This window comes from Zeus faber (genome assembly GCF_960531495.2).
Source record: "Zeus faber genome assembly, chromosome: 3".
NCBI lineage: Eukaryota > Metazoa > Chordata > Actinopteri > Zeiformes > Zeidae > Zeus > Zeus faber.
The window spans coordinates 8,775,271-8,799,480 of record NC_137190.1 but is presented as its reverse complement, the minus strand read 5'-3'; the positions used below and the strand labels follow the sequence as shown (position 1 = coordinate 8,799,480).

The 24,210-nt window shown below is 42.1% G+C and overlaps 1 protein-coding gene across 3 annotated transcripts in view; it reads left to right on the top strand.

Annotated features, from left to right (window-relative positions):
* The window catches only part of garre1 (granule associated Rac and RHOG effector 1), a 41,494-nt gene that overhangs the window by 3,452 nt on the left and 13,832 nt on the right, over positions 1–24,210 (top strand). For 2 of the 3 annotated variants that reach the window (XM_079997710.1, XM_079997711.1), the window contains exons 2-4: positions 14,710–14,807; positions 15,720–16,209; positions 23,565–23,777. In XM_079997710.1, the coding sequence (XP_079853836.1) occupies positions 15,736–16,209; positions 23,565–23,777 (687 nt within the window). In that variant the 5' untranslated portion in view covers positions 14,710–14,807; positions 15,720–15,735. Of the gene's footprint in view, positions 1–14,709; positions 14,808–15,332; positions 16,210–23,564; positions 23,778–24,210 lie in introns of those variants that run through there. The other variant, XM_079997709.1, reaches the window with a different exon arrangement.

Here is a 24,210-nt window from a genome sequence, read left to right as displayed (position 1 = left end):
ATTTGTACATAATTTGTGTATAATAATAAATTTGTGGTTGCAATGGTAATAAAATCATGGTAGTAACAATATGGTCATAATAAATTGCAATTATTGCATACATCATGCTTTTCATTCCTTAATAACATAACTAGTAGCCTTATTTTAAAATACATAATGGTTTGATCGAGGAAAGGGACATTTCAGAAATGTGGTTCTTGCGAAAATATTTTTTGTTAATGTGGCTCCTTAGCTGGGAAAAGTTAAGAACCATTGCTATAGAATGATTGAATGCTTGTGTTTGGTGAATAATACAGAAGACAAGAACCTAAAAAAAACAACAACAAAAAAACGCATACTCAATCGCAATATTGGTCCAATAAAATCACATAGATTATTTTCCCAAATCGTTCAGCCCTCATAGATATCTGAGCTAAAAGGCCTAAGTCTGGTTTAAGTAAGCATGCTAGAGAAGTGAATGAGTGGGCTGTTCATCATAAGCATATGTTAGGTAATACCCACCCACTACAAATAATTTATTCTACCCATGCATTAGAGGGATGTGTGATTATGTTTAGTGAGCTTACCATGCATGCCGAGATTTTAAATCAGATGCACAATACTGTCGACATTGTTGGAGGGGAACTTCTGCTTAAACAAAAGGTGCTTCGGCCCCACATTGTCTACATGTCCTTCATTCTGCTTTTTGTGTTTGCATAGCGTTCCATCCACCGCTTGATGAATGCAATTTTCTACACCTAAAACCCAAAAGTCTATTTCTTATCTGGATTAGATGGAGGTGCCAGTCCCCTGGTGTTGGAGGTTTGGGCCATTTGCAGATGGCAGTATAGAGGGGGCTTCCAGCATGAGAAATTTTACCCTCGTCTCCTGGGAAACCAACTTAGGCTTTGCTCACAGCCAACTATTTTACCCCCTAGCCAAATATTTCCAATAACATTAATTAATCTTTGCACACGGCATAGAATATTGTAGAATAAAAATGGTTGAGGCTGCATTGAAATAAAGCAATGTGATGCTTGCTTACTGTTTTTGACTGTTGTTGTTGTTCCTGTTTTCTGGTTGTCTGTCCATCTATAGGTATTTCTGCCCCTCCCATTCTTGTGAACCCAATATCTCAAACGCCTGGAGGGAATTTCTTCAAATTTGGCACAAATATCCACTTTGACTCAAGGATTAACTGACTCGATTTTAATGGTCAAAGGTCAAGGTCACTGTAGGGCTGCCCCCAAATAGTCGATCAAATGTTAGTCGACGAGAAGAGTTGCAGCAGAAAAAAAAGAAAACTCGACCTGTTCAGCGGTTCTATGGCTTGACCTGTTAATGCTAGAAGGCTTTAAATTTGAAACAAATTTTTATCAAAAATAAATGTTCTGTCTCCTTGCTGGTTGTTTTGACACATTCAGAAGATTAATTACAGTTTTTGGTGAGCGGATTTTGTCGGTAATTAACAGGCTGCTCACTGTTTGCGAAGTTGACCAGTCTTAAAGTCAGAAGAAATATTGTGTATATTATAAAAATTATTGCGTATATTATAAGAGCCATTTGAAACCGTTAATCACGTTCTTCAATAACCAAGTTGTATTTTAAATGCCCGGAAGGCGGCGGTGCGTCTGAGCCCCGGCGGGCCAGGGACGGGGAAGGTGCTTCGGCAGGCTTGCCAGGTCTGCGGTTTTCCCGTGGAATTGGGCTACTTTTGAAGTGTTGTGGTGGCGATGCTGTTGGACTTTAAAAGCAGTATGTATGGTTTAGCAGGGGACTATTTAGAGTTATCGTATTGGACTGGTTTTTGGGCTGGTTTTATTGGCCGTTTTGGGCTGGTTTTGTCACAGACCAGGCAACCCTGCGCAGCGAGTGTAGCGAGTCCGCGGCACGAGGGGTAACCAACACACTGGGAAAACGATATTCCGTACGCCACATTTCACGACAAATTGTCAATATGTAGTTAATTACATTTACATTACATTTAGTCATTTATCAGACGCTTTTATCCAAAGCGACTTACAATTATTCAAACACCGACGGACGCAGCCATCAGGAGCAATTAGGGGTTAAGTGTCTTGCTCAAGGACACTACAGCATGCTAGCAGGAGGAGCCTGGGATCGAACCAGCAACCTTTAGATCACTAGACCACCAGCTCTACCGCCTGAGCTACCATCCCCTTAATATGTGTACATTAAGTAAATGATAATGTGGCCTAATTTATTTAACTTGTGTAATGTTAAACCGGCATAGGTACCAGATGTGCTCGACCAGGCGGCTTCGCTTCTTGTAAATGTAATTTATATCTTAAAGGCTGGTTATTAGGTTTTGTATTTATCTGTAATGCAGCACAGTGTTAAAAATGTTCGTTATAGCACTCTTTCTCAGCCCTGGAACTAAAACCATTTTCTGAAGCCCCAAAAACATATATTTAAATAATGAAATGAATATCGTAAAAGTGCGATGATTAGTCGGCTAACCGCTTGAACTGACAACTAATAGTCGACTAGAAAAGTCTTTAGTCGGGTGCAACCCTAGGTTCCTGTGACCTCACAGCCGTCCAATTCTTGTGAACACGATATCTCAGGAACGCCTGGAGGGAATTTCAGTGATTGTTGTTGCACTATGTGACAAAGCTCTATCAGTCCTCTGTACCCTCTGTAAAAATAGTTTCCATTTCGCCAAAAAAAAAAAACCCACTTAATACCTTTTTATTAAATTCCTTCAAAGTCTTCACTACATGTATTAAACAGACATGTCTGGACAGACATGGTTGTAAACTCTAGGGTTGTCACGATTCCGATTCAAAATCGAAAATCGATCGGGATGAGCGTTTGTTTTAGAACTTCGAAATAACAAGTATGTTCGCGATTCTCCCCGTATTTTTGTGGGCGATATTGTCCGACATGGACGCCATATTTGGGCGGTCAAGGTCCGGGGGTAAACAAGTGCGGCGTGCACTGGTGGATGCGGACCCCTCCACGGAGTCAACTGAGGCTCGGCCGGCTCCGGACCGACTTCCGTGAAACTCGGTTCGGAGTAGGGAGAGCTAGGGTCGTCTCCGCTGCGCCGCATCCCACAGCGCACACGGCACCCGCCCGGCAGCGGATCTCGACCGCTCCAATATACTGGACGCTCAGATGCATAAGGTGAGAGGTGACGACCGAGCCGACTGCGTTTTAGGAGAAGACAAGACACAAGTAGTAATTTGCCTTTTACGATCAGTGTTCCTCTTGCAAAAATAGCATCCATTTTTCTGCCCTTATTTTGGCGTGAGTAACTTAAGTTGAGTAAACGTGATGTAATGAGTAGCGCGGAGCGTACGGTGTGTCCCCGTGATGCACAGCCACTTATTACAGATGGAAGAAGACGGGTCCTGATCTATACCTGATCTAAGGTCTCCCACAGCCTTCTCTTCTCTCCTCCTGTGATAAGCAGACTGTGTAGCGTCCCACTAAGAATTGACAACACGCTTCGTATTTTACAAATTCGATTTTTTTTTCATTTAATGAACATCGGCGCTGACGGTGAAAATTAACAGAATGTTTTTTCTTTGGTACGAAAATGCCTCAATGCACTCCTCTGCATTGCCATCCTATCAAACCACCCCATATTAGATAAGCGGTTGTGATTGGCCCGTCCCTGGTAGGGTCGGGTGGAAATCTGTTTGAATGGGAGGGTGGCCAGACGTACGGGATGTTGACAATTAATCGACTATCAATTATTTGCTAATAAGAATTTTAATCAATTTAGATTTTTTCTTATTGATAAGAACATAACTGTCCGCGGTCTTGTTGTTATTGTATCAACGGGAGTTGTTGGGGCACAGGGAGAAAAAAAAAAAATACCCAGCCAGGAAGTACTAGTACTCACCGGAACGAAAGGGGTCAGTGGAGAAACCTAATGCCCAGGGGAGCAGGAAGTAGTAGTAGAAGGAGGTGGAGGGTGCCAGGAGAACCACAAACGATAAACATGGCTTTGTGTAGAAAATGGGAGCTCCTTGTTGTTGCTCAACAAGTAATGCTACGTTCAGATGGAACACTGGAACGGGGAAACGGCACTTTCTGAACAAAACAAGCGATATGTTGCTACGGTGACGACTCCAATAAAATATATTAAACTAAATATTTTTGTGTCTGTTATGTATTAGAATTTTAGTAATGTTTAATCATTTTACTAGCCTCAATATCTGCACCAGACTTGATCTGCTCAGCTGGCTCATTCCACCACGGAGGACAGTAAAATCTTTCAATATTTAACTTGCGCAGAGACTGTTTGTAAATATTCCTGTATGCACGAACCAGCTCAGCGAGTCTTCCCTTGAACTTCTCCATTTTGAAATGAAATGAGGAGGAATACTCCTACCGCCCCTCACGCCAAGTCACAAAATCTCGGAGGTGCGCAACGTCGCGTAGTTCCCCACACGCCATGGCGCCACCCCCTGGTGACGTCATTAGCTTTTATATTATCAATGAATCTACGGTTGTTTGTAAAGGTTAACAACTATCGATTAAGGAGATTCCTTTAAATTTGCATCTTTGCCGTAGAGCAAATGAAACATGAGCTTTGCAGGTTTGTCTGGTTCCCAAGGCTAGGGTGGGGAAAAAAAAAAGAATTGTTTAAATTGAAAATCGGGAAACGAAATCGTGACCTTTTAAAAGTGAAAAGTCAAATCGAATCGGGGATTTTGAGAATCGTAACACCCCTCGTAAACTGCAGCTCCACGCTGAGGCATACAACCGCAACATGGGAATTCTAGTTTTTGATATGGTGTTATCTTCGAAGTTCTTAATGCAGAGCAACATTACAGTTGTACTGATGCTATTATGGATTACACAAGTCTGCCACAATAATTAACATTTAAACACTTATTTCTTTAAACAGAACAAAGATTAAACATTTCCAAATGTTTTGGAATAAATCAAATAAATGTTTATTTTTACAGTGTTAAACAAAGTAGACGATGTTAATACAAAATAAAACGGACAAGCGTTGCCTGTCCAGGGCGACTGCGATGGTTGAATTCAGTAAAATAAAATGAGAAAGATATTAGATGTGAAACAATATAACATTTAAGTATGCTAGTGTTAAGTAAATAACAGAAAATCAAATAGATCAGCATTGCCTGAAGGGGTTAGGTCAAAATGCGCTTTTCTGGGACAGTCCCTGTTTATTCTACTTGTCTCTGTTAAATAAACAAGCAAGCAAGCAAACAAACAATAAATTAAAATGTCTGGCCTGTTTGAATTTCAGTTGACTTTGTCGAGGTTATGTGCCAAGAAGACCAGCATGGTCACCTTCTCCGGGTGGGTTGCCTAGCGGTGTTAAAAACCCATTCGGATGGAAGCGTTATTATGCATATTATTATTAGTAGTGGTAGTAATAGTAGAAGTAGTAGTAGCCTAGTGGTTATTTAAATTATTATTTTTGTTATATTATTTAAGTATAAGGCTTTTTATTATTATTATTATTGTTATTATTATTGCTTTGGAATATTGCCCAACCCCCTTTGCAGATTAGTGGAGGAGCGATAAACTTCAAAGACTGCACTTAGGAAACAGCGCGATTCTTGCACTGTTGTGAGGGATCACACGTAGGCATGCATGAAATTATTGATGTATATCTTTAGGAAATGTCGATTATTTTGTACATTTTAGGAAAAGATTAACAACTGGTCATTATGAAGTTTTGTTTTTGCGAGCGTGTCGACGACCGTCAATTACCCTGATAATGAAATAACCGGCCCAGCCCTACTCCGAGAAATTACATTTAATGTCTGCTCTAATTGTTATGTAGTTATGTCACATCTATTCAAAATTCTTATACAAGTGACACGTTTATACCGGGTGTAAACAGAGCACTCTTTATGCTCCCAGGCCTATCTATCGGTTGCATTTTTTTTTCTTTTCTTAAGTTAAAAACCAACTGTGCACGGCCTGCTCTTCGCAGGCTGAGGCAAGCGTTTCGCTCCCCACTGGATGCCACCAGCCTTCTTCATGAATGGAGCTGACGTCAGAGCCTTTTTATCACGGCTTACACTTGTTAATACTCACCAGTTAGATGCCACAAAGGCACTCGAATGTACAATTCTGGAAGGCGGAAATCAGAGCCGGTGCTGTTTGCCTTTGGCCTGTTGCTGAATGGCGGCGATGGTGTAAGAAATGTCTTTCAGTACGTTAGATCAGGGGTCAATTTTTTTGTTTCAAATGTCTTTTATCGTGTTATAGTTTTTGATAAGTCACATTCTGTTTATTTTGCCACTTTGTCGTATTGGGGCACCCAGTGAAAGTTGCAATGAAAACTAAATATGTGAAATCCGTATTTTTGTTATTCAGTGTTTGTCTTTTCAGTTATGTGTCATATCAGTTTTTAAGCCGGGCGAGGCGATTGTTGAAATGCGGGCTTACACAGGCGTCGTGGACCAGTTAGGACCTCAAGCATGTCCTTTGTTAGCCCTGTCTGCTATTTTTATTAGAGCCATAAGCTGCTTACAATGTCTGTTATGACATTACAGATTAACTTAATATTATCCGGCCTGTTAAGCAACTGTAATGGCCTGCTGGCTGATTACTGTAGAGCTGGGTATCGAAATCCAATATTTTAATGGAATCTGCTGAGTTTTATTAATACCTTTTTGAGCACTGAAAGATTTTCTTGCATCAATCCAAAATTTTAATACCCAACTTAATTCAGATTTACCCTTGTTTTTTCTCTAAAATGGTCACTTTCTTTTCTCCAGATTATGCCTTCTTCTGATCAGTTGATTTAATTGGTTTTTTTTCCGGTCACTTGAGGCAATGGGGATATATTTTCCTACAAGTGTGGTGTTCATTTTTGTGAATCTTTATCCATATCCACAGAATACTGACCACAACTAACTACGCTGGTTTATCGGCCACGTGGACCCCGTCACCGGAAATGGTATATAGAGGAGCACAGTCCGTATTGAAAGGCTGTTCCTTAGAGAGTGCCAGCTAAAAATAGTATCACATCATTCTTTTTATAATAACGAATATCCCCTTTAAATGATGCATAGCCCCATGGCTAATAGGCAAATTTTTTATCCTTTTACAGTGATTCAGCATGACGATGATAAAAATACAAAAACAGGGACATTCAGCCCTTAAATTGAATGCCGATCACGTTCATTCTATAATATGTGTATGATAGCAATGTATTTATGCAAGTAATTACTAATATGAATATTGAGTGCTTAAAAACTGACAGGAATTCACCCAAACTAAGATGATTTTGCCACTGTTGTAACTGTTGTTTTTTTTAATGACTGAAATTCCAATCTTGATATTAAAATAAGACCAAGGCCCATATATTTGCCGCCCTCTCCTGTAGTTTCTTGCAGCTGTGCATGTGAGTGTGTTAGTAGGGGGGAGGACGTAGAGCCTGGCACAATACTCTCCTTGTATTCTGCGGGCAAGCCAAGCCTGGCTCCACTCTTGTCACACAGTTGCTTGTGGCACTTGTTCTGTCATTTGGCCTGACCTCCCAGGCCTGTCTGCTGATCCTGAGAATTCACTGTGGACTATCTGCCCAGGGGAATATTGCAGCGGAACAGGCTCTTACCGATCATGCTTCAAGTACCGGCCACCTTTTTTTTAAATAGTCGCTGTATACAGTCCTGCATAAATACTGTTTATCTTAACAGAATTCCGTTACATGGCCGCAATGTGTTTTTTTTTATTTTTATTTGGTAATGCATGCTTGTTTGAATCTACATTGAGGGGTTTCTGGGGAAGTGCATTCCTTTGCTTCATTGGCAACAGATGTAGAGGACTTTTCTATTTTTTTGGGGGAGCTGGACCTTTTGGAGTGTCTAAAAGTGGTGCAGAGGGGAGCACAGGGCAGCTGTTTTGCCCAAGGAGGCTGAAATAGACTGCATGAGAGAGCTAAAGTTGGGCCTGTGGTTGGAGTGTTAGAAGGGCTGTCTGTGCCTCATAGCGGCAGTCGGATAAGGAGCTGTCAGCATGGTGAACAGCTGCCCAATCCACAACGTTAAAGCTACGTAGCCGGGACAATGACGGGACAATCGCATGGAGAGGCCTTGGTGTCCAAAAATGAAAGCGATTGGTACAACTGGAAAACCTTTGATACCCTTTGGTTGTTATTTAAAGATACCAAAGGCAGAGTTTCCAGACAATCCTAAAACTGAATGGAAAGCTTTTTCTGCCCCTGAGCAACTAATCGCTAAGTGCTCTTGAGCAAGGTAATTACACCATTGATTTCTTCCATGAAACTGCTCATTGGCCATCAGTCAACAGGTTACACTGGAAAGGTCTCGGATGTGGGTGTTTATGTTGCTATGTGTGGAAAAAGAGCATTCATTTATGCTTTCCTAAAGATACATTTTTATTGATGAAGTATACAGTTCTAATATTCTATCTGAACCAATTGTTTTTATACATTATAATGTATCAGAAAACCTTCAGTAATATAGAGTAATACAATAGCTCTAGGATTACTCCAACCGAGTAATCCACTATGCTATAGAACACTTGCTGTATAGGTGACTTGTTAGTTCTTTTGATCACTCAGCACTGACAATAGCATGTCAACAACAGCAAACTAGTGCTCCAACATTGTGTTAAGGGTTAAACTAAGAACTTAAATGAAGAACATACCCTTTACCCCAATATCAGGAACTCAAATTGCAGAATAACACTGTCTTGATTCCTTTGTAATCTATCCATCTGCCTTCTTCAACCGTTTATCCACTAATGGGAACTTGTTCCATTTTACTAAACACTTAAGCAGGTTGTCTGGTTGCTAACAACGTTGAGAGCACTCCCAGCATTCTCTTTGTTAGGTTTCATCTTGAAAACATATAAAAATGCACAGCATTAGGAAATGTTGTTTCGATATAAAAGCCTGTGTCAAAGTGACCAAGCCATGTTTTTTTCAAGTCGTTAGCATGGTACCCATAATAAGATTTGTTTTTGTCAGTTGCACAGCTTTTGACTGTGCAGCTGACCCTTAAAGTCCTGTGAAGTGAATTCAGTGATTTGTTTCTAAAGACATACACGTTGGAAAGTAATTTCTGAAAACGTGAAAATATTGTGAACAATGTAGTACTGAATTGTGGAGCTAGACCGTTAAACTGTTTCTCATCATTTTGGTGGTCTGGATTTCTTGGGAGGGCCTAAATTGTGACTCTTGGCAAGGCCCCTCCCTTTAAACTATATAAACACCGGGTCGGAATTGGAGCATCATTGGTGAAATAAGCGAGGCTAACAGCTCAGAGTTTGGGATAAAACGTTGTTTGAGGAATAAGCCCTTGGAGAAAAGGCGTCTTCAGGGAGACCATGAACTCATGCCATGGACACCCCAAACAAAAAAGAACCGTCCTGTTGGTTTGGCCGCGCGGGATTTGGTTACGTTAGCATTAGCTCCATGCTAGCAGGCCGTGGGGCACCGGAGAGCGGGGAGTCCCGCGGCCAGGCAGCGGCGCTTTGAGGTAAGCAACTAAACACACAGGACTGTGTTCAGCAGAATATTTCAACATCATGGAATTTACTTACTCCAATGTAAACCTTTAACACGATCAACACAAAAAAAGAAATCTGCAAGAATATAAAATTTGGTTTCAGAATCGTGAAAAAAAGGCAGTTTCCTCTGCTCTGAGAGGTTGGGGGCGTGTCCGCTGAAGATGCTGAAGCCACGCCCCCAACCTTTCAGAGCAGAGGAAACTGCCTTTTTTTCACGATTCTGAAACCAAATTTTATATTCTTGCCGATTTTTTTATTTTTAATCATTCAAATGGACGGGTGGTTAATCGCACATTTTTCTGTGTTGTGACAAACTCAGAACACATGCTGTATCTATTTTTGCTTTACAGGGACTTTAAAGAAAAGACGGTGAAAGGGTATTGCGGTTGTAATATTACAATATATTTGTAATATTATATTGAATGAAAACTGGTGTAACTGGTCTTGGCATTCTCCCCACTCCCCTTCCGTAGTTGTTTGTGAGCTTCAACGGTATCGCAGAATGCATGGATGTTTGCACAGACAGGTAAATCATCCCTGGTAGCTGGACGTTTTTGTAACTGGCGACAGAGAGGTCGCCCCAGGAAATCCAAACCCCCTTCCTGTGGAGGTTGAGCAGCTGAAATGCACGGTGAGTGGGGAAGCTGAGCTAACATTAGCGCCAAGAGTGTCACCCCCTCAGAGAAAAGGATATTAAAGCAAGCTGGCGCGGGGCCACCACAGAGCAGGGGAGCCTCCTATCACATGTGTTTGTTTGGGTGCAGTGTCTAATTCGATGTGGTCTGCAACAGGGGACTGCCAGCCAAAGAAGCTGCACTGAGAAGCTCTCTACACTCATTAATATTGATGCTGTGCCCGTCTGGGTACAACCACAGCTCGCAGAGTATTTATCCACAAAGGAAGTGTGGACTAACGCATCTCTTTCCACTAGAGGCATATGGATGAACTTAATCAGTGGCAAACAAGCTCAGGTCTTGAGTACTTTATAGCCAATTGTGTGCCTTACACAAATAAACCACCCTATCAGACGGTTTTGGCTAATTTGGAGATGTTTAAAGAAACTGTGGAAAATAAATTGCAGTTACAGTGACATGATACTTTTTAATGAAATGACATAGAACATAATGCCATTGAACATTTGATCAACATTCAAACGTTGCATATCACTGTATTTGGCATGTGGTTGACAGATCTTGTTGCCTTCATGAATTCCAAATATGTGACGTCCCACCACGTCCCAACCCGGCGCCTTTTGCAGCGCTGTTCTTTTGTCTGCGTGAAAAACATCAGAAATTCCTTTTTTAGTCCAAAATGAGAGTTGTTTTCTATCTCAACGTATTTTCAAAACGGAGTTGTTTTTCTAAATATTAGATAAATACTAAAAAGTCAAGGCTAGGTGCTCCATCAGCATTAGTTGAGTTACGCACCACCAAGTAACGCACGCTGATCTTACGGTTCCCTTTATTGCAAACATGCCAATCAAGATCACCCTTCCTTATTTCATGTGATGTGAAGTCAGAAAGTGAAATCGTTTTGATAAAATAAGGTTATAAAGAATATACAATTCCCGTGATTAAAGGAACCGTTGCGCTGGTGCCGCTAACGCCGCCTCAAAGGACACAAAGAAGAGCTGACGTCACTTCCGCCGGCAATGTTTTAAAGTAACGACCACAGATAAACACCAGAAGCAACAAATTTCACTTCTCTGTCAAAACGTAACCTCTGTGTTGTTGTGGCTTATGAGAAGAGGGTGGCAGGCATTATATGGCCGTATATCACTGCTCCCAGGAAACAGCAATTCGCAGAATTCAAACGGCTGGAAGGACTTGCATTCTGGGAAATTACCGTCCCCTGGTTTTGTGGTGTGCGATGTGAAAAGTGCCACTTTCTCAAAACTATCATTGTTATAAAACAATAAAGGCAGGAAATGGGAATGTTTGGAAGTTAGAGAATAATAGAGGGGTCACGCCAGTATAGTGAGCATGAACTTAGAATGGGAAAAAAAAAAGGACTAGCTTGAATTATGCCTTTTCCAATATTTTTTTATTAATAAATGATTAAAATATTATTTCAGAAATACACATTCAACATTATCTCATTGAAGGACTCACAGCACTATCCAAAAGTCACCATTTAAAGAACTAATTGTGTTTCTCAATGTGTATTTTGTTCTGTGACCGTCTGCAAATGCTTCTAAAACTTTAAAGCCTGATTTCTCATAACTTCTGTTTCTGTTTCTTTCATAAGTTATCGCTTCCAAAATACTTGCTTGATTCCCACAAGTGATACCCTGTTTTGAAGCTCTGATTCCACACTTTGATATTACTTGAAAAAAACAAGTGTCACAATTTGAAATATGACTCTAAAGGATGCGGTGTGTCACATATGATTACATCAGGGTTAACACATTAAAAACCTCCAATAAGCTTAACACAAAACACACAACACAAAAAGAAATCCAGAGAGCGGCAAAAAGTTGGAAGAGACCAATTTAGTGTGTTTCATTTGCAGAGTATAATATTGTTTAAAAAGTGTAGTGATAAGTAATGCTGTCAGAACATGGCAAAATAAAGTAATAAAAAATAAAATATAATAAATAATGAATAATTTAAAAAAAAGTTAAAACACAAGACAAAACAATAAACTGGTGCAGGGTTTTTCTTCTCCCTCGTTACATTGGTCTCCGGTACTTTACAGTCGTCAGTCTGAATGTAAAGTAAAAGTGTTTGACTCTATGTGAGATGGGGATGGGATTCCTGTATTCTCTTTAACTTTTTGCGTGCTATTGTGGGGCAGCCATCCCAGTCATTGTGGGACGACTGACAGGTTCTCACTGTGACTCTAATCCCTGGGATTTAGAGGCACAGGACATGGGTTTGCATTAGTAAGCTAGTTTACTCCCAAAGACCAATGGGTTATAGCAAGTGGACGGAGTGTGCTTGTTAACCTCCTTTTGAAAATACAACCTCTTACCTTTTTTTTTTTTTTTTTTTGCATTTGTTTCATACTCATCTCAAATTTTAAAATAGCTTAATTAAGAGCAATGCAAGTTCCCTGAAGGACCTGAGCTTGTCCCTTGAAATGGTGCATTTGACTCAAGTGAAATCATTCTCAGCAGTTGCAGACCATGGGTGAACTGAACACACATTTTCTGTAGTGGAAATGGTGAGTAAGGACGTAAGGAAGGAAGTCTCTTTTGGGATGAGGGGTGTGTGTGTGTGTGTGTGTGTGCGTGCGTCCACGGCCCTTACATCCCCTGGAACTAGTCCTCCCGACAACAGCTGTAAACACTGTGTTCTTGGTGTACTCGCCTAGTTAAATCAGGGAAAGGGAAGGAAGAAATGGTAAGCTTATCTCTGCTATTCCTTCTTGAGGAGGTCACTGGTTTCCCTCGGCCCATGTGTGTGAGAGATTCAGTAATCTTCCCTCGGGGGCAGTGACCGTTGCGGCGGCCGGCCTACCGGGCTCAGCCCTCCACTGTGAACGGAAGTGAGGTTTGAAGGTCAGTGGAACATCTGCAGCAAACATGGGTGTGTGGTGGAATGTATCTCCAGTCGGAGCGTAAGCAACATGGCCGCGGTGTCACTGCCCACAGGAGAAGCCAGAACTGTTTATACGCAAGCCTCTGCTACTCATCCCACACCGGTGGAGTTTGGAGGTTTTCTCTGAGCTGACTGTAGTGTATATATAGTGTGTCTCTGACAGATACGTTTTGTCATGTTGATGTTGTCTGTCCAGTTAAGGATGTGATATCACAGGCGTACTTGCAAACCCACACAGCGTTGGAACATTTCAAATGACTGTATCTCTCTATTTACTTGAAATCCGTGCTTGCTGTCATTCTGCCTATTCATTTAAAACATGAGAACACAGATTTAATCTTTGGAAGTTACTGCATGGACTGTGATGCAAAATGACGTGGGATTGCTATATTTTCAAGTTTTTTTAATTTAAATATTTACATTTTTTTACCGGCGCTGAGCATTTTCTTCCCTAGTGCTGACCTCACAATATATTTTCTTTTACTGTAATTGATTGAGTGATCTTGCTGGAGGAGGCTTGCTGACACATATCCTGATAATGAAATGGAATACCGCAATAGCATAAAAATATATTCAGAAGTAAGAAGAATTGCCTCTCATATAATGGCGGGGTTTTGAATGGTGGTGTTGTCACGCTTACTGAGTGGAGCGTAACAGACCCCCCCCAGTGTGTCCTGACAATGGCCTCTCGCAGACATATGGCTTATTAAACCAGACAGCGTTGGCGATTCTCTTCCTAGACTGGCCCGGCGAGGTACGATGCTTGTAATAGTCTGGAAATGCCCGGCCATTAAACACGTTGCAATGTAATATCGGAGATACTCAACTTGAGATTTTTTTGGAATTGTTCCCTCGCTTCCAGGGTAGAAGAGAAACTTCAAACCATTGTGAGCTCACAGCAGCCTGTGAGTAAAACAAAAAAAAAAAAAACTGACTTCGCTCCGTCACATTCTAGGTTTTACAAATTGTTCATGCATTTAAATAAATTTTGATTTATGAATTCAATTAAATTCCAGGTGATGAAAAAATGTAATATGTGGCAAAAATGGCCGTATTATGTTTTGGATCAAAGACGTGTCAGGTTCTAATAAGTGCTCATACAGCACCTGCTCCATGCATTATGCTCTGGAAAAAAAATTGACACTGTGACAACACCGAATAGTTTTAACAATGTAATAATTCTTTTTGCAGTTTTTTTTTTTTTTTCCGGCGCTTTAGACTACCCTCTCTATGCTTTATATAATTACATTTAGTCCACATTTCTCAGCTTCTCAGCAGAGAGCACTTAACCAGATGTAAACTTACCTTTCGATATACTGTGTTGTGAAATGGTCATTTGCTATTGAAAATGGTAATCATTCATTGACACTCAACAGGAGTACGGTAGAAACGGCATGGTTTGCTGGAGTTGTTTGAATGTGTCATCAATAACAGAGGCGGACAGCACGGAAAAAAAAGAGTGAAATATTTGGTCAAAGTATTGAGCTTTTTTACTGATTCGGCCAAATACGAGTCGGATAATTGATCTCCTGCCAACACTACTAAAGCAATATGAGCTCGCCAGCTTCGAATCTACTGTCAAAACCAGTCTACTTTTATTTAGGGAAAATAATTACTTTGAAACCAAGCTTATTCTTCCCCTTTGACTCGATCTTAACCTTCCCTTTTGTTTCTCTTTCTCTCTTAGGAAATGACCTAGAGGCCTTACAGATTCATTTGTGCTTTTGTTGCTCTTATCTGCGCCCGCGGAGAGCAACGAGACCTGGAAGCACACTTGTTTTCCCGGTGAGTATCAACTACCTCAGCCAGCAGAACGGGGGAGGTTCAAACCAGGAGGCTGCTGGAGATTCCAGATAGAAAGAAAGAAAGAAAGAGAGACAGACAGACTGCCGGACAGACCAACGAAGAGTAGACAGGCAGTCAGACCGAGCTCTCAGTTGGACCCCCTCACTCGGTGCAGAGGGCTCTGACACGGACCGGATCCGTCGGCCCTCACAGCATACACCAAGCTTTGCTTCCAACCAGCGCACGGGAAGATCCGAGGCCCATCGAGGCTGTTGGTGTTGTCATTTCTTTAAGTATAAGCGCACTATTGCTGTTGACCAGTGACCAGTTTTCTCAGAAATTCTGCGTGTAGATTTGCTTGCAGCTTTTAAAAGGTCATTTGTTTTTTATTTGCAGTGGACTGCTTCAGATTGATCTATATATGTACATCTATTGATCTATATATGTGTGTGTATAAACTCTATCTTATACAGAAAAGGATTTTTTTTTCTTCTTCCATTGTGAAGGAAAACTTATGCACTTTGAAAACTTTATGGCAGAAGGTTCGCTTTGAGAGTAAATCAACGAGCTTTCTCATACTCTTTTTGTCCTCATTTATGCCAGAAGCTTCCAAGTTGATCATAGGGACTCTGAACTGGCTGTAATCTGCAGCAGGGCTGCATGTAAGAATCACAGTGAGCGTGCCAGTCTTTTTTTAGAGCCCTTCCGCCACCTCCATATATCTATAGCCTATAATGGAGGCATACTGAGATGAGCCTCTGGCAGGTGGAACTCTTAAATTGTCTTTTTAGATTACTTTAATAGTTATTTTTTGTTGCATCTTTGTGAAAATAGATAGCTGTTGCCTGGTAAACGTAAATAAACAAAAACAGGAGCTTCTGGTGCTGGTGCACCACTTATGTATTGTTGCAGTGCGCAGGAAAGTAAAATGGACTACAAGCGGCGCTTTTTGCTCGGCGGGTCCAAGCAGAAAGTGCAACAGCACCAGCAGTACCAGATGCCTGAACTGAGCCGGACCCTCAGCGCCCCCCTGGCCTCCTCCTGCTCGGCATCCTCTCCCATTGGCACCGGGGCGGGTTTGTCTGTCAGCTGCCACCCCCAGCCCTCCGGCACCACCACCGCTGTAGCCGACATCCAGCAGGGCATCTCAAAGTACCTGGATGCCCTCAATGTGTTCTGCCGGGCCAGCGCCTTCCTAACAGACCTGTTCAGCAGCGTGTTCAGGAACTCTCACTACTCCAAAGCAGCTATGCAACTGAAGGACGTGCAGGAACACGTCATGGAGGCAGCTAGTCGGCTCACCGCGGCAATAAAACCGGAGATCGCCAAGATGCTGATGGAGCTGAGCGCTGGGGCTGCCAACTTTAAAGACCAGAACGACTTCAGCCTTCAGGATGTGGAGGTAGGGATCCTCCCTTGGATCAACAAGCATGAACGTGCACACCCATACATACACCTATGCTCATACACACAAGTGCACACCAACACACCTCAACACCTGTCAAAGCCTTCTTACAGCACTGTGTTTACAAAAGCTCCTGAAAAATGGCAAAGCTTTGTCTTCTGTCACATCCAAACAGACACGGCCAGTCAAGTTATTTTGTTGCTCGCTCTAATACCGCTTTTACACCATTTTTACACGTTCTGCGTTGGAAAAGGAGCGCGTCATGGTTCCAGTGTGATTGGGAACAAAACAGTAGAGGAAATATAAAAGTGTAAAACTTGGAAGAAAAGTATTTTGAGCCGTTCAAAACAATCGGATCATTCGCGAACGACACAAGACTACAGTAGAAGCAGCGTGGAGCATCCACGCTGCTGGTGAGCGCACCGGTCCTTCAGCCGCGGGGAGCGGAGACACTCCTCCGGTTCGGAGACTGTGGTGCTAGAATGGCTCGGAAAAAGGTCAATAACTTCTGATTTTGATTTTGGATTCTAAATGGGATATGAAATGATGGAATGATACACAGATATTCCTGCCTATTTGTGCGCCAACGTCCGGAACTTCGACGCATTTCGCATCGCTCAGGTAAAGGGGTCAACCCGGGCCGCGGGTTGACCCGGGGTGGAGCTGATTAAAAACCTGTTTCTTTTGCAGGGTCATTTGAGCCAGGACTGAAACCCGGGGGGGGGGGTAACCTTTCCCACTGATGACAAATGCGGGTTGTTAGCTGGTGTTACCGGCTTTTCAGTGCAGTGGGAAAGGGGTGTAAGAATATAAACTAAGCTTGCGTCACAAAATCAGAACTGCAATCACTGCCGTGCCCCTATGTCATTTCAGTTACTGCCACTGTCCTTTTAAGCCTGGTGTATAGTCACCGCAGCCGTAGTGTTGTTTGGTGCGCGCCCCATTAATGGCGATATTGCGGCATTTGCCACAGCAGTGCACGGCACACAGCCCGATTTTTGGAACTCCACACCGTGTGCTTCACTAATTCAAGATGGACACGTTCCGAAGGAAGGTTGTGCAGGTACGATCTGTACAATCCATCCATGCGTGACCATATAAACAGCCAGATGGCGTTGAATTTTTGGAAAGGAGATGGCACCGTCTCTGTCCAAACATTTGGAATATTTTAATACCTCAAGACTTCCTTGTAATGTTTACACCGACAATTTGCACAAACTCACGACTATATATGAAAAAAATCCTGCACTGACTACAATAATCTGTAACAGTCGACTATAACAGCCTTCACACGGGTCCGAGATGCTTAGCTGCATTTGTGGGGGGGGGGGGGGGGGGGGGGGCTTAGTGATTCACCGTTTCCCCACCAAGGCCGGGCCTCTCATGCCCAGTGTTAACCTGGTGTCAGTATCGAAGGGTGAGGTGTGAAAAACAAGGCGGATGTGAGAAGACAGAAGCCACTTTATAGGCCCTCCCACATTTCCATAACAATTTGCTGATATGAAACATGGTTGTTATGGTGCCCTTTTTTTCATGGTAAGAAATCAGAGGTAGCCAGTCACATACACCACAACAAAACTACAAATTTACCTTTGCATTGTCTCCATATTGTGAAGACTTTGAGGCCAAGGCTGCATAGGTTACCATGTATGAAAGTGGATTCACTCATTTATTTGCAGGTTTAATTGTTGCATAGTGGTAAGTTGCCAATATTGGTGTATGCAATGTCCCTTAGAATGCATACTTGAGTTGTAGGAAAAGTCTTGGTGTTAGCGTGTAGAGACTAGAGCAAAGTAGTTTTAATCCTCAAGTAATACAGATTAATTATTAAAACCTCTATACCTTGTGTATTTAATTTTGATGATCATCATTTTGGCCAGTATATACCAGGACACTGAAGTAAGCCGGCTGGCTGTGTCCAGGATACTAGGGGCACCGTGGGGCCTCAGTGGATGTGGCTTTGCCCAAAACAGGAAACATTTTTGTACCACAGTCAGTAAATCTGACTCTCTGTGGTCTGGAATATGCACAGATGAATATTGGTAGAAGCACAACTCTGTGAGAGTTCAGACGACTTGGTTTGGCACTAGCTCTACCTGTTTGCCTCTACTTCAGCCACTGTCTGGTTTTGGGCATAAAGGGCACATTTGTTGAAGCAGCAAAGAGAAAACAGAGAACACCTCATTTCACAATGGCTTTATTCCAGTGTATCAATTGGTATTAACCCAAGTTAAAGAACCTTACAGACACCATGATGCTGTGCTAGTGAAATGATACATGGTCCTTCAATTCACCGGTGCCATGAACTGTGGTTACTGGTATGATTTTACAATGTAGTACACTACTGTTTGGGGTGGGGTGTTTATACCATATCCTCTGGGGCTGGGGATGTTGTAGGGCACGCATCATGCCAAAACAGATCTACAAATGTGGACGCTCAGTTTTAATCCAACAGTTGTTATTTTGGAAGGGAAGCCCTGCTATGGATAATAGTAAATTCAGTGTTTGCCAGGACATCTGGTTATGATCCTTTTGTTGTCCCTTTTTGCATGTGTTCTGAAGAAATTGTATTAAGAGATGTGACTCATCAGCGCAGCTGGTTTCCTTTAGTCCTTTCTTTATGTGTCATCTACAGACCAGCATCTAAAAAAAAAAAAAAAAAAAAGGTGCCCACATGGCTAGCCAATAGTAGGCATTCGCAACCCAAAATTCCAATCGGTGATCGTTGGAGGGCAGTGATCGCCAATCGACGATTTTATCGCGAATGGGGTTGCGCGCACTGCGGTCTCCCCGTTACAGAAGTCCAGGATTTATTATTTACAAGTAAAGTTTCACACAAATATGCAGTTTTTACTAAATTAAGTCCCATAGCAACGGGGAGGGAATGGAACGGGAAGGAACGGGACAGTCCCTTAACTTAGTTGTTTAAAAATTGTTTCCTACACGTACAGTAGGAAACTAAAACAAATGGATCTAAAATAAAAACACTGGCACGGAAGTCAGGAACCGGCGCACGGTGCACCGCTGTATGGTGGAGAACAAATACTCTGTTCCAATTTTTACCTTTTTCATTTTCCATACAAGTAAGAAACTAAGGAAATAAATAAATCAATCTTTCTGTATGAAATTATATATTGCTGTATGAGCGAGAGCGTTGGCCCTCTCCCTCCGGTTTCAGAACGCCGTAAACTGCACTTGCATCTTTTCAATGCTCTGATTTTTCCTGGTGGATTAAAAAAAAAATTGTCTCATCACCGTCAGTCACGATCAACGGAGTTGGTCGCATAGAAGTGATAACATGGCAATAATACAAATAATTGTTATTGCATGTTATCACTTCTACATTCTATCTTAAATCAAACCAGATTTTCTGTGATGTGGCTAATCTCAAAAGCTGATGTAGGCCATGCCTGGCACTCTTCCTTCTTCCTGACATGCATGTTGTGACTGTAAAAGGGTTTTTCCTTTGTCAGTATGAGTCAAAGAATGCTCTTTGGCAGAGCTCTCTCTCTCCCTCCAGCCTCCAACAGGAACCAAACACATTTCAGAGTTTGGGGAGTTGTGGAATGTGAAGCTTGATTCTTCTCTCCTTTTTCCACTCACTTCTCCTCCTCCTCCTCCTCCTAATTTCTCTGTTTTCCCATTTCTACCCAGAGTGTCCAGACCAGTCTGGGAAAACAACCAGCTTGTTTTCTATTTGAGCCCCGCTCGCTGGCTGCTCCAAGCGCCCCAGCCGCCAAATATGCACGAAAATGTCACGGTCCGCTGAGAGATTGTTCGTGAAGTCTGTGAGTTAGAAACCACCAAGTGATGACCGGGGGCCGACAATGGCTGTCCCCAAAACCTGGAGGACATTGCGGCTCTGGAACAGCCAGAAAAGTACAGGAGCTAAAACGATAGAAGGAGTCAAAGCTTGGGAGGAGAAAGATGAGATTGACAGAGAGGAACCCATCCCATCTCTATAATTTCTCATAGCTGATAATTGGCCCAGTGTTAGACCTACGTCTGTGGTGGGGTCCGCAGATTCCGGAGATCTGGTCAGCAGAGGCCTGTCAACGGATGTTTGGACGGTTGTTACCAATTGTTACTATGAACTTGGCACCCCATTGGAGGACTAACAACAAAAGGAGCAGTTGGAACACTGTCACTACTTCCTTCCTTAAAGGAACAGAAACCCCACTAACTTCTCTCATCAGTATAATGATGGGAAAGGTAGGCGGGGGGGGCTTTCTAAATGTGTCAGTTGTTGGCCAAAAACAGACTTACCGTACTGTATGCCTTCCTGTCACAACAGCGCCGCAAGAAGACTTAAAACGTTGATTTCAGTCTAAGTCATGCAAGAATATGTTTCAGGTCATACTGAAACTAGTGCAGGGGTCAAGGAACCCTCAACAAAGATGGAGCAAATGATTGTTAATCATCAGCGTTGGTTAGAGACATTCATCGGACTGCCAGCACAAAAATGGGGAACTAAGAAGCCGGCCTTTAAAGAAAGGAAACAATACTGTTTTTGAGAGCTGAGATTCCAACCAGTCCGCTTGTAACAGTCAAACCAGGAAAGCACATAACACATCAACGTTGATTTACCAGAAAGACCTCAGATCCAGCTTCCTAACAGCGGCTTTGTAGAACTATTTTCCCCCGATTTGGACTGCCCATTGTGCAGGTGTTCTCAGAAAATAAAAAGTGTAAATGTCGATTGATTCATGATTTGCCTTGTTTGGGCTTGAGAGGGGCCAAAAGTTGGCTTGGCTCAGCTACAGTCTACTGCCTCATATTTTCCATGACCATGTGGGATATTGGAGATTCTATTACATGTGTTATCCATTATCTTGTGCTGTGGCCTTGTCCACATCTCCTCCCCTTTTTTTCCTCTCTTGGCTTGGTTATTTTAGAAGAGTTAGTAACAGTTTGATTTAATTGTCAGAATGTTGCAGAATTTATGAAGCTCATTTCGGCTGTTGTGCAAACTTTGTGACACCACTTTTTTTTCTGATGCCCATCCCGATTTTAGTGAATCCTAGCCCACCGATTACCGAGGTTTTGACCGATATTTTGTCAAAGTGCAAAACTTTCAAATAAATGTGGAAAAACTTGTAATTTATTAACATTTCTATAGTTGAGAACATTTAACTTGTAAGCAAACAAATAAATAAACAAACACACAAATAACTTGTTGATAGATAGAGGACACCAAACCAACACATCGGCTTCATAACTGCCGATCCCGATGTGGTCAAAAAAAGCAGCGTTTTCTTTCACAACACACTTTTTACAATAAAATAATCCCACGGCGCACCGCTATCCTTTTAACCACTGAAAATGTCAGTAACTCGTATAACTCTGCTTATTATTATGGTCTACTAATAATGATCCAAGACTTGCAAGCGATCCGTCTGAAGCAAACTAATCTTTTAAATCACTCTGGCTGTGGTCTTCTTACCGAATGACTCATCAAGAACTGAATCTCAAAAATAAGAGTTGAATCTTTCATCGCTACGAAATCGCCCTCACTTTCACAGTGAAAACAGTTCTGCTGGAGCTGCTCCTCTGTCTGGAACTGATGAATTAGTGTGGCCAAGAAATTTTGATCTTGTAAGACAAGATCTAATTTCCAAGCTTTCACGGCACACTATCAACACTGTCCTAGTGGACATGTTTTGTATGCTCATTCCACTGAGACGGAGAATGTGCTAACTGGTTGATTCCAGATTAGCATCTTAGTAGCATCAGCAGGAATTTCACATCTCTGTACTTGCTCGGTCTGTTCTCAGGAGAATGGAGTCACAAGGAGACTAAGGCAGTACACACATTTCTATACGACTGAACATTTCTTCCTGTTAGGTGTTTGGCTGACAGGCTCAACGGCCACACGCAGCTGTTAAACCCCTCCCCAGTGACTCCCTGGCTATGACATCATTATTATATATTATATATATACATATTGAAATAAAATATATATTATATTGAAATAAAATATAACTTTAAAAATAGCATTTTATTTTTTATATAAATGAACAAAGTTCATAAAAAATACGTATCTACGTTGCTTGAAACCAAAAGTTGTATGTATGTATGTATGTATGTATGTATATATACATACATACATAGGGGCGAAGGCTTGTCCCTCTGGTTCCATCCCACTGTAGCACAAATTGCTTAAGAAGTTAATGCTGCTGTGATAGAAAGGTGTCAGAGCACACAGTGCATCACAGCTTGCTGCTTATGGGGCTGTGTAGCTGCAGACCAGTCAGTGTCCATGGTGACCCCTGTCCATCACCCAAAGCACCTACAATGGGCACGTGAGCGTCAGAACTGAACCATGGAACAATGGCAGAAGGTGGCCTATTCTGATGAATCATGTTTTCTTCTACATCATGTGGATGGGTGGGTGCATGTGCGTTGTTTACCTGGGGAAGAGATGGCACCAGGATGCACTATGGGATGAAGGCAAGCGGACAAAAAATATATATACATTTTTTTTTTCTTTTTTTTTCAAGATTGTTAGTACTAAAATGAAATAGTGCAATACTTTTTTTATGTGAAAATAGGTAGCTTAATTACCAGGTAGACTCATTAAATATTTTCGAAAACTTAAAGATTATCACTTGTACAAACAATTATTTTAGATTTAAAAATAAATTCTCCAGTGAATACATATTATTTATCGATTCATTGTAACTGCCATTTGACTCAATTTTCCCTCTGTGATTCATTTGTTCACCACCTACTCTAGTGGAGGACTTGGCTGGTTTTGGTCGTGTGATGTATTGCTCTAAAGAATGAAGGAGGTCCTGTCTCGTTCCTGTCTGCTTTCAAAAAAGCAGTGGCGACAAACTGTATTTCTGTCCCCACTGACAAGATATTTTGAGCAGATACCTGAAAAAGAAAACCCTGTGATCATGCGAACTGTTGTGGTGTCCTGTTGCTCCTGGTTGCTCTATTGGGACACCAAACAGCCTTCGAATCTTGGGCTATTCTTTCGCCTTGGAAAAAACATGCACATGAATACGCCTATATACATAAACAATAAACGGGGACGTCCATTTAAAATAGCAGGTCTGCGTTTATGAAATGAAGTGATCAAATAAATAAATATACATACAATAAGTGTTTTGGCTAAACAACATTAGTCAGCTATTGTTTTTACGGTGTCATGTAAATTAAACTGTATTTTTTAAATCAGCTGTAATTTGGCAATCTGCAACAGTATGTCAGCTCCAGAGGGTAAGCTTCATGTGCAGTTGATGTTTTGGCCTATAAACGTGTGGAACTGATGTCTATTGTCAAAATTATTTGTTTCCTGCCCAATTTTGGGCATCTGTTAATATAAACTCTATATGTGTTTCTAGGTTCTGGGCAGATGTTTCCTCACAGTGATGCAGGTCCACTTCCAGTTCCTGTCACAGGCCTTACAGAAGGTCCAGCCTGTGGCCCAGTCCTGCCTGGCGGAGGCCCTAGCTCAGGCCCAGGAGCGTCGCACCAATGCCCGGTCCCAAAGCAGCGTCCCTGGGTCCCTTACGGAGTTGGAGGAGGCCTCCCGCTCATGGAAGGGTGCAGCAGAGGTATGCAGACATTGCGCACCCACCCCCCCCCCCCCACCCACCACCACCACTTTCCACTTTTAGAAGTCTTTCTGATCTGGGACCTTAAAAATCAAGGGTTCTAGGTCTGGGGTGAAAAACTGACTGTGCTAAACATTCCACAGAAAAACCTGCCGTTCATGATTTCAATCAACAATTTCCTGTCCTCATCGATGAACCCACGTCGTTGCATTCCATGCCCTCTCGAAACACCCTGGCGCTGTAAGGGAGGCCATTTTGTAAGCGGAGCCAGCTAATCCTGTGGCTAATCAGTCCCCATGGCCCACTTTGAGCTCCGATGTGTACAGTGACCATAGAGGAGAATAGTGGGCTGATTGATCTGCTGAGCCCTGGTATGCTGCAGTGTTAGCCCTGGAGGGGAGCGAGGTCTGGACAGAGCCTGGTGGAATGTGCT